The sequence below is a fragment of the Centruroides vittatus genome, unplaced genomic scaffold (assembly GCF_030686945.1).
Source record: "Centruroides vittatus isolate TY-2023 unplaced genomic scaffold, ASM3068694v2 contig_3369, whole genome shotgun sequence".
NCBI lineage: Eukaryota > Metazoa > Arthropoda > Arachnida > Scorpiones > Buthidae > Centruroides > Centruroides vittatus.
Genome location: NW_027122160.1, coordinates 1 through 17,068, shown reverse-complemented (window position 1 = coordinate 17,068; position 17,068 = coordinate 1). Strand labels below are relative to the sequence as shown.

General features: G+C 34.7%; 1 protein-coding gene across 1 annotated transcript; it reads right to left on the bottom strand.

Annotated features, from left to right (window-relative positions):
- Positions 1 to 12,011: 12,011 nt before the first annotated feature.
- On the bottom strand, positions 12,012 to 14,072 carry LOC136974011 (uncharacterized). Its single transcript, XM_067268778.1, has one exon. The coding sequence runs from the start codon at positions 14,070 to 14,072 to the stop codon at positions 12,012 to 12,014; it is 2,061 nt and encodes a 686-aa protein (XP_067124879.1).
- Positions 14,073 to 17,068: the final 2,996 nt, after the last annotated feature.

The window sequence follows — 17,068 nt, the reverse complement described above, 5'->3', positions numbered from 1 at the left end:
AAGTGCATGTAGATAACCTACTTTTAGCGCAATGCGCTTATTGACAGACATTTTACACATCCAAAAACGCAAAAATTGTTTTACAACCAGCAGTTTTTCGAGTTTTTGACTGACTTTTTTGGGGAACGGATGAATATTTCGTTAATTCGAGCCGACACGTAATTTAACCCATCAAATAGTGTCGGAAACGTTTCGAAATAACAGATGTTCTTTGTAGGCTCTTTGGTCTAAAGCTCGGTTTTTCGTAAAAAATATAAACGGGTGGTTCCGTTTACTTGCCTTTCCTCCGTGTACTGTGTTTTACTTTATTCGTGTATGCAAATTTCCTTACTAGCCATTTTCGTGTGATTGAACATTTTTGAGGCGGAGCGTTAGCTTCTAATGTGGCTTACAGAAATGTGTTCGTTCTCAAAATCCATTCGATCGATTTTGATTAAACTTTACCATTTTCAATTAATTGCAACGATGAATCCAAAAATATAATAATAAATAGGATCCATGACTTTGTTTTCGAGATACGAGCGCGCGCGACAAAGCGATATCGCACCTATCGCGAGACTTTGTCGTGCGATGTTCCACAGTCGTTAGCACGTCCTCTATGGATTATAGAATCGAGTTCGCTCTAAAAATTTAATGGGCCGATTTTGTTATAACTTTGCCATTTTTCATTAATTACGATGAGGAATCCAAAAATGTAATGAGGGTTCATTTAAATTTTGAATAATAGGAGTCCACGACTTCGTTTTCGATATACAGAGGTATTAAAGTGACATGTCCGGGCTCTGATGTCACTGAACATGCCTAACGGAATTTAGGCCTAGTGGTCAAAAATAAAAACAGCAACACAACAAAGCAATCGATGGCGATTGCTTTGTTTTTGGATCGTCTCTCCGTACCTTGTCAATGCAAGGATCGTGTCTCCCGTGGTCTGCAGGTACAAGGATAGCCTCTCTTTTATGGCGGCAAGTGCAAAGTTCGCCTGTCCGCGTCCGTCAGGTACGTACATACACGGATCGCCTCTTCTGTACCTAGTAAGTGCAGAGATCGCTTTTTTCTATCCGACTCCGCCTGAATTCTATCGCGACGAAGAAGTCGCGATAGAACAAAGTCGAGCGATGTCCTAGTTGTGAACTTTGTATTATAGATTCTTCTATTGGTGAAGGTAATTTCATTAATTAAAAAACAAGATAAATGTTTACCTAGGTAGCTTCAATGGCGGCACCTTCGTTAACGGAGCGACGGTCGTTTTCACTATTTATTTTAGCGAAATCGATATTTAATTTCGTATATTTTACATAAATCACACCGCCCGCACAATTGTTGACCCTTCGCGTGATATTCGTCTCCGCAGATCAGTTTTTAACATGTATCAGTCTACCCACTATCCTCTGACGGCCGGATGGCCGAGCGGTAAAGGTGGCAGCCTACCGCTCTAGGAGACCCGGAATCGAATCCGAACGGGTCGAATAATCCCCAGGAATTTTTCAAGGGGGTGGTCCGTTCGGATATGTCGGGCCCCGTCCCTCACCACCCGGTCGCCCCATTGTGGGCCTGGCCGAACCCATAATGGGCCTACTAAAAGAGGTTCTCTTAGTGCCCACAGGGTGGAAAGAGTTAAAAAAAAAACCCACTATCCTTTTTGTTCGGCATGCGCTCGGTGCTCGCTATCGTTCGCACCTTAGCGCCTGGGTGGGGTCGAGTCCCCACATCCCTCTAAAACTATATAACATCAAGTACTTCACGAACAGTCAAGTGGGCTACTCGAAGCTGGTGGGATAAATTGTTAAACACGATACCGCATTGAAGCTACCTAGGTGAACATCTACCAAAAACAATTTTATTTTACATGTTTTCTTAACTAACTGTTAGAGTATTTTTTTTTGTCATTAAATATTTGATAGGTATTTGCTTCTTTCATTTTGCATTTGTTCTTTTTATTTTGTTCCTTTTATATCACTGGATAATCTAATCTACATTTTATGTACTGTATAGTACTGTACCTGTACATAGTTACCTGCAGAGATGTAGTTATAAATAAAAAACGTTCTAGCATTCAAAAAAGTTTTGGAGTGGTGCTTCAGATAGCTCTAGTACAACTGTACCTGTCAGCCAACAATTCAAACTTAAAATATGTAGTCTATGTATTAACATTAATGTTATTTTGGAAAGATTGGTAGATTGACTAAGTCGTAGGAGAATGAGTTACAGAGTTTGATCCTAATAAGAAATAATACAAAATTCATCCATTTATAAATAAAACTTCAATTTATGAAAGGTTTTCAGGAATTGGGGTATGCTCATAAATTGAAGTTTTCCTGTATTGTTTTTATTGTCTCATAGGAAATATTTAATGATTTGAATACTTTCATTAGTAGTATTTTTAAATATTATCAATAAAATTTATTATTTAATAATAATCAGTTTCAATTAAGATAATTTTATAATTCTGGTATCAGTACATGAAGTAAAAGTGACCCAAAACACTTTTTACAGAACTGTGGAAAGGAATTAGTTATAGACGACATTCACAGCATATTAGAAAACAACGAAGAAGAATTGAGAAGGTTATTGGATTCTTCGCTTAAAGAATACGTTATGAATTGTGATAAGGTGAGATGTTGCACCGGCCCAGACTGTAAAATGATTTACAGGATTCCGAAGTTTGAAAATAATTCATTATGGACCTGTCCACTATGTCCTTCTGTTGTCGTCTGTTCTCTGTAAGTATTTTTTAACTTAAAATTAGTACAGATAATATTTTCTGATATTAATAGATAATTTTAATAATAGATGTGGATGTAAAGCGCATCCAGGTATGTCATGCAGAATAGCTAAAGAAATGAGGAAAGACATGGATTATTCCTTAAAGGTGAGTCAAAATATAAAAGTATAAAAAAATAAATACAGTTAATACAATTAATAGATCTCAATATGAAAAGTTGTAATTTCCAATCTTGGTTTGAAGAAAGGATTAACAGATCTTTTTAAATGAAAAATAATTGCCTATTATTTGTAAAAATTCTCATTAGAAAAAACTGATATGTAACATGCAAAACAAAACCAAATTTATAGAATAAACTGGACAACTGTAATGATATTGGAACTAAATAAGGTATAAAAAATTAAAAAAACGGGTGTACTATAGATTACTATCTATGGAATTTTGAGACTTTGAGTATATATTTGAACTGACGGAACCGAGACGAGTTCAACGACGTCCTACTTTTGGACCGGAGACGACAAGTAAAAAAGTTGTCATACTTTTTCACTTACCATACTTTTTTAATGCTCTCATGAAGAGGGCACCATAGTTGCTACTACTGCCATCTTGCGGTAAAGTCTGCAAACCGTGACGTCGGACTACGGTCATCTCCAGTAGGGTTAAACACGCGATACGAGAGCGGAGAGAGCGACGCGACTTCCGATCATCGCGCGATCGCCATTTCGGTTAATGTTAATTATAACAGCCCGACTGACCTCTCATATGGGCGCCATTACACGCCGCCATGTGCTAAACTAGTGATCGATTCACGGTAGTTCTTGAACAAAGTAAAAAAAAGGGGGAAAACGTCTACTAAAGGCAATTTTAACGGCAAGCGACGGGACTCCCGATCGCGATAGCGAGGCCGACTTAGCGGAGAGCGACGCGACTCCCTATCATCGCGCGATCGCCGAAAAAAGTATGATAACTTTTTTATTTTTGTCTCCGGTCCAAAAGTAGGGTATCGTTGAACTCGTCTTGGTCCCCTCAGTTCATATATATACTCAAAGTCCCGAAATTTTATAGATAGTAATCTATAGTATCCTAAAAAAAACAATTGTTCGATATGTAAGATATCAATAGGATAAATGAAATGTAATATCTATCTATGTATAAAAGGAATTTACATAATTTATAAAATATCTTTTATCCTTTCCCATTGATTATGGAGGTTGATAGGCTTTGTGGGTGAAAATGGCAAATAGCATTACTACTATTCTAACATATTTTCAGAATTAAAGGATAAAACTCAATGTTATTCTCCAAAATAAAGACTATCAGCTGGTGTACTATTAAGATTTAAAAGTGGCATAGTTTCTGCATTTTTGCACTCATGCATAAATTTTAAAAAAAGAAAAAATTATGGTATTTATCTTTAGAAAAACTTTTATCACATGCTTACATAATCATCTCAGTATACAATCATATATCTTAAACGGGAGTTATAACAGGTAAAAGATTTTGAATTCTAGATTTCTCATTAGTCATTAATACCTTGACTAGAGAACTTGATAAAGCAGATTCAATAGTAACTCTTTATCAGTGAAACCAATCATTAAATTTTCTTCAGTTTCGTTTATTTATCAAGTTTTTAGTTTTAAAACTTTAAGATTGTTAAATATCATATTTCATTAGTTTTATTATAGCTGTTCAGTATTTTAGAATGTTAACAATAATTTGGTTTACTTAGATGTACTAATTTACATTCATATTTTCTATTTGTTTCAGGTATGGTTGGCACAAGATACTGAAAACAGAAAACTTTGTCCCAATCATTCTTGTCACTCTCCAATCCAAAAAGATGGTGGCTGCAATCATATGGTTTGTTGGAAGTGTCGAAGTCACTTGTGTTGGCTTTGTTTACGGATTTTTTCAGATGAAAAGTCAGTTTATAATCATTTGTCTTGTTATGTTCATAACCAAAATCGATACGCTTAACTGCCTTAGGAGACTTTTATTGTGACAAATGTGTAATTTCTTTTAATTATGAAACTTGTATTCTTTTAAGTGAAGTTATTTGTTTTTATAATTTTTTTCTGAAATTTTTATAATTAGATAATTTTATATATTATAAATGTTTTTTAATTATCTCTTTTTGTTAAGAAAATGTTTATGCAAATAAAAAGTAAAATAGTTGCAATAACAATGTTTTATTTGAATTTATATCCAGCTCTCTATCAGAGAAACATTCAAAATAATCATCACAAATTCAATTATCCCGTTCCGTTAATTTTTCTTTTTCTTAATTGGATTCTCTCAATCAGGACTTCAGAAAGTCAAAATTTGCTAAAGGGCATGGCAAATTTTACAACTTGTACTTCTTTTGTTATACAAAAGTTATTATTTTTCGAGTTATAAATAAAGATTAAAAATAAATTATGCAAAAATAATTTGAAGCTAGCTGTAACAGATATATAGTCTAATAAATGTAAATTGACTTCTTTTTAAAGTATTATTATATAGATATCTAAACAAAGTGATTTATATTAAGAAAAATATGTTTTACTCGTTGGCTTTAATATGTTATAGATAATAAATATCAGTTTCGTGCTGATAAGCCTCACCTTCAGAGCTATGATTAGAAGTGTAATGCTTACTGGTATGCAATGAGTTACAAAAATTTTTTATGTATCTAATATTATATTAAACGAAATAGCAACATAAATTCAAAGTACACATTTAATTTTATAGTTTGAAGAGAACAGAGGTGACATTCGCCTTAATTCAGCGTTATTACAAAACGGGTTTAATAGAGACAATTTGGAAAATAAAGTTATTAATATTGAAGGAGAATCAAAAACGTTTTAGATTTGTCCTACAATAGACTGTTGTAAGACAGATTTAATAATTAGATATTTTATAAACTACGAACTCGTAAATTTTAATATAAATGTCAGAATTCGTTAAATCTCAATAATCTCTTTCAAACGAATTATTAAACTATTATTAACTCTGCTTTTTTCCCTTACATTAATATTACTTATCACATTCATTTTTACGTAAACAAAACAATATATTAGGGCTTATCATACACAAGCAACCAAATATTTAAGCCATCATTAACTAAATTAGTTTATTATATAGTAATTTTCAATGATAGAATTTTACTGTAATCAAATTTTTAAAAATGGTTGCTCGTGTATAAACTCTAATATATTGTTTACAACTTTTATTTGTGTAAAAATGAATGTGATTAATAATTTTAAAAATTGTTTTAACTGTTCAGAACTGAAGAAATGTAGTTTTGTAACTGTTATTACGGGATGTAAAAACATACAAATATAGTATACAATCTGTCTGAACTTTGGTTAGTTTCTTAAATATAGCACTAATAATCAGCTGATAACGAGAACAAACATTTCTAAAACTCCACATTTATATTATTTACAATGTGTGTCTTTATCTGCGTTTGTTATATCGAGACAATAATCTTTCACAAATTAACAGTGAAATTTATTTTAAAACTAGCAGATATGCCCGGCGTTGCTCGGGCAAAAGTAATGATAGAGAAGATTAAGATTATTACGTTATAGTCACAAAAGAAAAAGAGTAATTTCATCAACAAACTAAATATTTCTAATGAAAGGTCGAATTTGAAAATCGAATATTGTAATATTGTTCGATTTTCACGACGTGTTCTGATTATATCATTCGATTTTCATCGAATGTTCTAAAGAAGAAGGGTCGAGAAAAACCGAATCAATCTGTTTAAATTTGAAAATCAAATATGTTCTAACATATTACTCTTTTTTTTCTCTCTCTTTCTAGCGCCCGTGAATCTTGCACGTCGCTTTCTCTTGTTCTCCATTGTTACTTAACACTTTTATTGATACTTAACACTTCCATTGTTGATGGAAGTGTTAAGCTTTAATCCTGTCCCTCTTTCGAAAAATCCCTTCTTAGTGTGCGTTTTTGTGACCGTAACTATGAACCGTAACTATGTACCAAATGTCAACTTTTAACTCTTAACCGTTTGGGCTCTTAACATTTCCATTGTTACGTAACACTTCCATTGTTGACACTTCCATTATTACTTCACACTTTCATTGTTGCTTCACACTTCCATTGTTACTTAACACTTCCATTGTTGATGGAAGTGTTAAGACTTAATCCTGTCCCCCTCCCCGGTGGAGAGGAATTTCGAAAAATCGCTTCTTAGTGTGCGTTCTCTTAACATACCCTAACTGCGTACCAAATTTCAACGTTCAACTCCTAACGATTTGGGCTCTGCGCTGATTATTATTATTATTATGTTGGGTTAAGTGAGATATACTCGGTTAACACCGGTGGCTGTGTACTGTGCCGGACCAAAGTCAAGGCATAGTAACCATAACAGAAATTAAAGAAGTGTATCAGTGTGTGTGTCTGTATTCAGGAGTTTTCTCACAATATGACATGTATTCAATATAGTGGCCTTCTGTAGTATGATGTATGTGTTTCTATTCAATTGTAACATGCCCAGGCTTTTGTGTAGTGTGTGTGGTATGACACCTGTAGAGGAGAGAACAACAGGTACAATAAGCACCCTATCCATCCTCCACAGATGCCTTATTTCCTGGGCGAGTTCTGTGTACTTGCTAATTTTTTCAGTGCATGCGTTTTGTATATTGTGAGTGTTTGGAATGAATATGTCTATAATGTATGTGATTTTATTGTGTTTGTCAATGAGTGTGATGTCTGGTCTGTTGTGGTAAATTGTTTTATCTGTGATTATGGCTCTGTCGTAGTACATTTTGTGCGTGTTGTTTTCCAATACTGTCTGTGGAATGTATTCGTAGTATGGTTCGTGGATGTCTACTAATTTGTGTTTCTTTGCAAGCTCTTGGTGTATTATATTTGCTACTTGATTATGTCTGTGTAAATAATCTGTCTGTGCCAAGAGCTTGCAACCAGAGGTGATGTGTTGTATAGTTTCTGGCATGATGTGACATTTTCTGCATGTGTCATTTGTGAGTGTTGCATCTTTGAGTATGTGTTTTCTGTAGTTTTTAGTATTTATGACCTGATCCTGTATGGCGATCATGAATCCTTCCGTCTCCCCAAAGAGGCATCCCCGAGCTAACCAGCTGTTTGACGCAGTTTTGTCAACAAAATCCTGGGCCAGGTCGTAAGGATGCCTGCCATGGAGTGCCTTTCGAGCCCACGATTGCTTAATGGTGTCTATGCCTTTTATATGTTGTGTTGTGTCCATATGATGTGAGTGTAAGTTTAATGGTGTGTTATTTGAATCTGCTAGAGTTACTGCTTTATGTAATTGTGATGTTTCTTGTTTCTTGTAGAAAAACTCTCGCAGTGACTGTATTTGTTTGTAGTGAAGGTTAACTATGTCAATCAGGCCACGTCCGCCATCTTTACGTGGAAGGGTTAGTCTTTCTGTGGCGGATTTAGGATGATGTTGTTTATGCTTAGTAAGTGTAGTTCTTGTTTTCCTTTGGAGTTGCTCGAGATCTGTGTGAGTCCAATGTATAACTCCAAAAGAATATGTAAGTACTGGAATGACATATGTGTTTATTGCTTTGACTGTGTGTTTTGCATTTAACTGTGTTCTGAGAATAGCATTTAATCTACTTTGGTATTCTTTAATTAATCTTTGCTTTATTTGTGTATGTTCTGTTAGTTTGGCCTGTTGGAATCCTAAATACTTGTAGAACTCACCCTCTTCCATGGATTCAATAACGTTTCCATTTCCAAGCGCAAAATCTTCTTTCTTCAGGATTCCTTTTTCTATGTGAAGTGTTTTGCATTTATCTAGGCCAAATTCCATTTGTATGTCCTTGGTGTATGAATGTGTAATTTGTAGGAGTTGATGAAGTTGTTTTTGTGTGGATGCATAAAGTTTTATGTCATCCATGTACATGAGATGTGACAGTGTAAACTGTGTTGTTTTTTCGTGTCTGATATTGTAACCATATTGTGTGTTGTTTAACATGTTGGATAATGGGTTCAGGGCTAAGCAGAACCAGAGAGGACTCAAGGAATCTCCTTGAAAAATTCCTCGCCTAATAAAAATTTGGTTTGTTTGTATGGAAGTGTTACTAACCCTGAGATGTAGTGTTGTTCTCCAGTGCTGCATAGTGTTTTGAAAGAATGCAATGAGCGATGGATGTATTTTGTACATGTGTAGAATATGTAGCAGCCAACTGTGTGGAACACTGTCGAATGCTTTTCTGTAGTCTATATATGCCATGTGTATGTTTCTGTGTTGTTTGTGTGCTTGCCGTAGAATGACTGAATCTATGAGTAACTGTTCTTTGCATCCCCTTTGATTTCTACGGCTACCTTTTTGTTGTTCCGTTAGAATGTCGTGTTCTTCAATATGTTTGTATATTTTGTTTGCGATACAGGATGTCAATAACTTGTACAGTGTTGGAAGACATGTAATTGGTCCGTATTGTGTGGGGTCTGTGGTATTGTTGTTTTTAAGTTTCATGTAGGTGATGCCCTGAGTAAGAAAATTTGGCATGTCTTGTGGATTGATGATGATGTGTGTTAGGTGTTTAGCTAGTTCCTGGTGCAGTGATGTAAACTTTTTGTACCAGAAATTGTGAATGTTGTCTACACCAGGTGTCTTCCAGTTGTGTGTTCTGTTAACAGTGTATTGGAAATCATGTATGTTTATTTCAGCACAGGGCATAGTTGCTTTGTTGTGCAAGTTTCTGTTCTCCTCCTCGATCCAGCCTGCATCAGCATTATGCGTGACAGCACTGGACCAAAGAGAAGACCAATATGTTGTGAGTTCTTCTTCTGTTGGTGTGCCACTGTGCTGTGTATCAGTGTTTGCTTTGTTATTAATTTGTCTGTAAAAGAGTTTTTCATTGTTTGTAAATAATTTATTTTGTTGTTTTCGTAGTGTACATGTTTTGTATCGTTTGAGTCTACGTGCTTTGACAGCAAGTTTTTGTTTTAGTGTATCAATGTATTCTGTAATGCGTGTGTTGTGATGTTCATGTTTTGTGTGTGTTTTTATTTTCTTGAAAATGTTTTTGAGCTGTTTCCTTAATTTGGGTGTTATGTTGTTTTTAGTGTATTGTGTCAGCCTGCCTAATTGCTGTCTAATGTCATTTATTTGTGTTTCTATTCTTCTCTGCCAGGCAGGCTTGTGATAACATTGTGTTTTCTGTGTATTTGTCTGTGAATGTACTTTCAGTCCATGGTGTGTCACTACTGCGACTGCCCCAGCATAAACTAATGTATAAATGTCTGAGAGTGTAGAAATTGAATGAATGTAGTGTGGTAGTAAGTGAGTGTTTTCATAATTTAGTGTTTTTCCTACTTCCTTTGACGTGTTGACTTTTGGTATTCGTGGTCGTTGTGTGGGATCTGTGCCTGTATATTTAGTGAGTGTTTCCTGAAATATATGTGAGAGCGTATTAACTAAATCCATGTCTATGTTATCAGTGATGGATGAGGAAGTGTCTATAGTATCATTAGTGGTAATTGTTGTATGTGTGTTATTATCAATGCTTGTTGCTGGATTATCCTGACAGGTTACATGATTTTCATTAATGTTAAATGATTTCTGTCTCTTGATGTATTTGATCAGCAACCTGTTGTTTGATAAGTTCAAGTGTTGTTTGTGGAATAAGGTTGTTGTGTATAATTGTTCTTTTTTGATCAACAACCCTTTGTTCGGTGACAGTGAGGTGAGGATACTGTTGTGTGAATCTATGGTGTAGTTGTTGTCTGTATGCTGTCATGTTTGTTTCGAGTTTTGTGATGGTGTAATGAGTACGGATGGTAAACTCGTTTATTTCCGTTGTCCATTTCATCCGTTAACGTGGTTTTCCAGCCTTTGTGGTCTGTGGATGCATTGCCACAGAAACACCAAGGCTAGGTTGGTTCCTCACATCTGTTGAGGGCATTGCAGTAGCCGTGCTTGGGCCGGTGCTGCTTTCGCCACCGGTAACCAGGGGAGACTGTGGCCTATTTTTCAAACGTGAGCCTCTGCCTAACCCACGAACGCGGACCTTGTTAACCCGGGCGACGTCCGAGCCGGTATCACACTTTGATCTAGTTATCACCATAATAAATATCTCCACAGAATGTGGGTGTGGTCACTCTTAGCTTCATTTCTCCCCATAGACCTTACTGGCATGGGTGTCCCTACCAGGAGCTTGTGCTCCAGCCTGCATTGCCCTATGGATCAATAAAATTACTGGGCTCTCCCACCACGACCAGGTGGTGACCATGGGAGAGTTATTATTATTATTATTATTATTATTATCAACTCGTCTCGATTATATTTATAGATTAGACATTATTTAACCTCAATATCTTGTTTTCTCAATTTGCATCCCGTATCCCAACTTCGAAAAACATGACCAATGTAAAGTTTTTTTTTAAATACATTAAAATTGTTTTTTTGTAGAATAGAACAAATTTAAACATATGCCTAAATGTCTTAAGTACATAGAGGAAGGTGGGGCAGGGTGAGGACGTTAAGGTTTGAAAAGCGATAAAATGGCAACCACTTTAATGAGAACAATATTTTTTTTTATCAGCAACTACAACATTTGGTAATATATAATACAAAATTTAATTTTTGTAAAACGTTTTAGAAAACAAGATAATTTAATATTTTAAAATTATATGTAAATGCACCATCTTGCCCCACCCATGGGGTAAGACGGGGGTATTATTTTTATACACAACAAGGACAAATTAAAATTATTAAACTGTCGTTTTTTTCAATATGGGCACAAGAAAAGTGTGCCCGTTTATCACAACGGCTACATTTATTATTATTTTTCGAATAAATAAATATAAAAGTTTGAATTTACTTGTATTAGAAAAAAACAAAACACCTTATGTTGCTGAGAAAAAATTTAATAAACAACGCTGCAAACGTTTTCAGCCAAACCTGTTGGCTATCATCAGGCTAAACATATTCGAATGCAAACAAAATGGAACAAAAATTTAAATACAAATAAAATAACGGATAAAATATACATATAATAAAAAAATAATAATAAATAACAAAGAAATATAAAAATATAAATACCGATAAAATAACGAATGAAAATAACAATAAATAACAATGAAATATAAAAATATGTATAGGTTAAATAAATAAATATTAAGCCATTACATAATAATAAATTACATGAAATTCTAATAAATGCAAGATATGCAATGATAACAAAATCAAGGCATTAAATTAAGAGCTCTCAAATCTTTTAATTAAATACTTCCAGGCTGAGGGCAACTTTTCAGCATCCCTGGCATTAATGCAGGTATTATGCAATCTCCTTTAAAATATTTCAATTTTCTCGGCGCTAAACGCTAAAGTCGGGGAATGTACAGGTTTAATAATGCCTGCTTCGCCCCATTTGACTATCGAGCCTTCAACCTGCGTTATCTGAGATAGAACTGTGGCGTTAGATCTTTTGCTGATGTTGTACCTGTGTTCCCTTAATCTAATCCCTAGGTTTCTATTAGTGACCCCAATATAGTTTTTATAAATGCCTAGTTCTTGGTTTTCATAAGGAATTTTGTACACTCCAGCCATTCTTTCTTTATCAATGTTGTCTTTGTCGTTTCTTAATAACTTGTACGGGTTGGGAGCCCTCTTGAAAATTAATTTTGAATTTTTGCGGGCTGATATTTCCTTCATGATAGCTTCTTTCTTTCTGTCATACGTGAACTTTGTGAATTTGCCGAAATCCCCTCTCTGAGCTTTTGTTTTGTTAATCTTGTAGTTTTTGATTAGTGCTGTTACCATATCCGCCCTGTACCCTAGAGTTCTAGCGATATGTGATATTCTGTAGATTTCTTTTTGTCTATCAACCACACTACTGCAATAGAGAAAAGCCCTGTGAATGAGGGCACGGAAAGCAGCCATTTTGTATTGGTAAGGATCGTTAGAACGTGACGGAATGTACAGAGGGCTATGCGTCGGTTTTACGTACACTTTGGTGACAAAATGTCCTTCTTTGAATTTAATGTCAATGTCTAAAAAATGTATCCGTGAGGAACACGTCTGTTCAATCTTTAGCTTGAGGCCGTCATCGTTGTTGTTGATCTTATTAATAAATTCCTCGACCTTTTGGTCATTCTTCCATATTACCAGGACATCGTCCACGTACCTTTTAAAATATACAATGTCATTCATGAAGCCACAAAGAACACTTTTTTCCAACCTTCTCAATACAAGTTCATACAACAATCCTGACATAGGACTTCCCATTGGGACTCCTCTTTTTTGTTTGTATTGACGGCCATTAAAGGCGAAAAAAGATTCATAGCAGACAAGGTTAGCTAGCTCTATCAAATCACTACTGTAATTTGCCAAATCTGGGCTCTTGCTATGCATGAAATCTAAAAGCGCTACTTTGCATGACTCAATTTTTATAGAGGGGTATAAGCTCTCGTAGTCCATTACAGTTCCAACCTCATCCTCCATTAAAATTAGATCCTGTATCTCATTAACCACATCCCTGGGATCCTGTGCCACATATATGTTATTTTCGAGTTGAGAGGTGAGAAACTTGTGTAATCTCTTTTCAAGAAAAAAGGTTGGTCCTCTGCATCTTTCAACAATGGGTCTTACTTCCTTGCCCTCTTTATGGGTTTTGGCAAACGCAAATAATCTCGGTATACCTGGCCTAGGATTCCGACAATTTTTGAGGAAAGGTAATAAATTAGTGAGTTTAGCTTTTTCAAGCTTCTTAACTCTTCTGTCGACGCTATCGATAATCTTTTCGTCAACCCGCTCGCATTCGGTTTTCTGAATATATTCCTCCAATGCGTTATTATACGTTTGTCTTTTCATGATGACTAATGCTTTGCTCTTGTCTGCTCTAGTAGTGATCAAATTGTTTTTTCTAAGCCAACCTTTAGTAAGTTTGATGTATTTACTGGCATCACATTTTTTTTTCCAAGCCGTCTGGTCTTTAATGACAGTTTTCCATCGGAGATATTCTTTTTCTAAAGAATCTAGCCCAGATATTCTTCTTTCTATTTCTTGAATTGACGTTTCCCAAGATTTTGAATTTTCAGGGACAAAGTTCGGTCCCCATTTTAGAAATTCCCTGATCTTAACCGAGACTTCTACCTGGTCCCATAATATGAATGTCGAAGGATTACCCTTAGCTACTCTTGATGCTTGTTTTTTAAGGATCCATTTCATTTTCTCAATGTACTTATTCTTTAAATTCATATGTACCGTATCCGTTAACTTAACTATGCCTCGGTTAATTTCTACCAACATTTCAGGATCTTCATTGTATATAATATCCTCTAGAGTGATGAGCTCATGCAAGATACCATACTTTTTGTTCTTTGCAATTCTAATAGATTTACGAAGGCACATTAGACAAAACTTGAATTTTAACGAAGCACATTTCTTAGAAATGCTGATTCTAAATATCGACATCGGAAATACCCTGCTTTTCAAACATTCTTACAAAAATTCAAATTTGCATTCTGCCTTGTCAAGTCTTAACGTAATCTTCCTATATTTCTTGTAATATTCCACCGGTGCCGCCATATTAATATTACAATGAACACACTCAGCAAAATGTAAATTAGAAAAAAACAAAACACTTTATGTCGCTGAGAAAAAATTTAATAAACAACGCTGCAAACGTTTTCAGCCAAACCTGTTGGCCATCATCAGGCTAAACATATTCGAATGCAAACAAAATGGAACAAAAGATATACGAGTGAGATATTACATTTTGCTGAGTGTGTTCATTGTAATATCTTACTCGTATTTACTCTACCAGACGATACTGTCGCTTCGCGCATGCTCAGTTTTGCTATTTTGTAAGCAGACGATATTTTTTCCGTGGTAAAAATTTTTATTTCGATTGTTATCTCACATTTTATTTCTCGTTAAGATAGTATTTAAATTTAAAAAATATTTTCATAAATAAAATAAAACGTATAAACATAAATAATAAAGTAATACCAGTAATGATAGGGAAGCTATGTTTCTGTAAGAAGTAGACTTTCAGGAGCAATCAATTAATTGCGCATCAGGGCCCGTTCGTATTCGTTTGTTCGATAAGCCAGTAAAAACCGTATACTTCTTTAAATGTATTTTTAATAGATTATCTGACGTACTTAATAAATAAGAAAGTTCAATATAATTACCTCCGTTATTAGATTCAATAAATTCCCTATGCCCTCTAAATGCCAATTCTTGCTTTGATAAAAAACATGTAACATCTATTAATTTAGATATATCTATTAATCGTAATTATCTCGTTATAATTTTCAATATTTATTTTATATTGTCTACCAATGTTAAATTCTATTCCTCTTTGATTTCCAAATTGCTTCAATTTTACGAAAGAATCGTCATTCGTCATAAATTTTATCGTCAAAATGTCGAAATTTTTTGTTGACGTATTTATATTTAATTTAGGCATTGGTCTTTCTCTTTTAATAATGTTTACTTTTTCATTATATGGTCTTAAGCCAAAACTTTTTTAAATTAAATTTTTGAATCACTAGCCACGATATAAGGGCTAAAATTAAAATTATCAGAAAAACTTACTTGGTAAAACAAAATGTACCTAGTACAAAAAATTCTTCAATTGTATGAATATACTTTTATAAAAACTTATAATGAAATATAACTTTGTGAAGAAGCGTACATAAAAATAACAAAATATTCATTACTTTTTAAATCTTAAAACAATCCACTCAGTGAAATAGCTCCATACGAGTGGCTAATAAATGGAATCAGAGACTGTCCAGGTAGGTGTGTGCGTGCCAAATCCCGAGGGTGCCGATACCAGTTAATGTCAAATGCCTCTTTTGTCGCATTACTAGTATGTCTCAAGAGACGCGACGGGGTTGTTGTAGATTTTAAACGTTTCTTACGATAGCTGTAAAAATCTAAATATGTTAAACTTAACAGATTGTCTGTCGTTCGTTTTCTAACTAATTCGTTTTCGGACCAAGTGTCCACGGAAATTTCCAAAATTTACGACTTTTTGGTTACTCTCATTAAACTGGAAAAATTTCTGTCATTATTACGTCTGATTTTATGAAGAGAACAGAACCCACTGTACTCTGCAAGAGATTGGTTCGGTTAAGCTTCTGTTTAAGTAAAATTTCGGCTCTTTCATCAGGGTTTTGTTAATGTTTTTAATTCCATAATCGCGTAATTATTTAACTACTTCTTAAGTAGAAATAAGTCGAAACCAATTACTTTGTACTTGGATATCTGTAGTCTTGAAAAAGAAGTGGAAAGAAACTTTTATGACAACCGATAAATCGTAAATTTAAGGAAAATAAATTCTAGAGCTTTTTTTGTACCATTGTACGTCTCATTCATTAAATTTGGTTGTAAATGATGCGGCCAAAGTAACAATTAATTTTTTAACACTGTACTAGAATTGTACACGTTTTTTCTGCATCCACTTACAGATGGGACGTACTAAATCGTAATATCATCGGTTTAACATTGAAATCCGTAAGTAATATAAGATAAGAGAGCGGAATAAACGCAGAATAAATATATCAAATATTTTAATGGGTTTTTTTTAAACTCCTGTCAACTATACAGAACTATCATAAAAACATGCCAGTAAATTCCTATCGGTTGGGTAACGTTATAAATCTAGTCTAGGGTGGGAAACCTTTTTTATAACGTGGGCCAAAATAAATTTTACATTTTTTCAGCGGGCCGTAGTAGTTAATTGACGCTTTCTTGTGACTTGTAATTTTTTTTAGTCTGCAAATATGAAATAAATAAATAAAAAGTTAATTACTACATTTATTTCTCTTATCGTTTTCGAAAATTACAAAGAATTGGAAAAATTTTTCCAATTTAATAATCTATTAAGGATCTCTCGGGCCGGATAGAAACTTTTCGCGAGCCATAGCTGGCCCGCGGGCCGGGGGTTGCCCGCAGTTGATCTAGTCTACTCACGATTTACATAATCGGGCGAGGGCGGCCAAATATATAGCAGGCAGGCGGCTAACAGCCCACAACCGGTCCGGGATATATAATTGGACGCTTTATGCGTGTGTTGCTTCTACCAGCTAAACCGGGTGAGGTTGGTGCTCTGTAAAGCGCATGCGCCAATGCCTATAATCTGGCTGCTTGGAAGTTGACTGACAGGCGGCTAACAGCTCAGAACCAATCCGAATTATAAAATTAGATGCTTTATGCGTGTGTTGCTTCTACCAGCTAAACCGTGAGGTTGGTGCTCTGTAAACCGCATGTGACAATGCCTATATAATCTGGCTGATTGGAAATTGACCCGGTTTCGACACTCCTTCTGCCACCGAATTATTCGAATATACAATAGCGATCTTATCGTTTTTTTCACACATAGTATAGAAATTTGT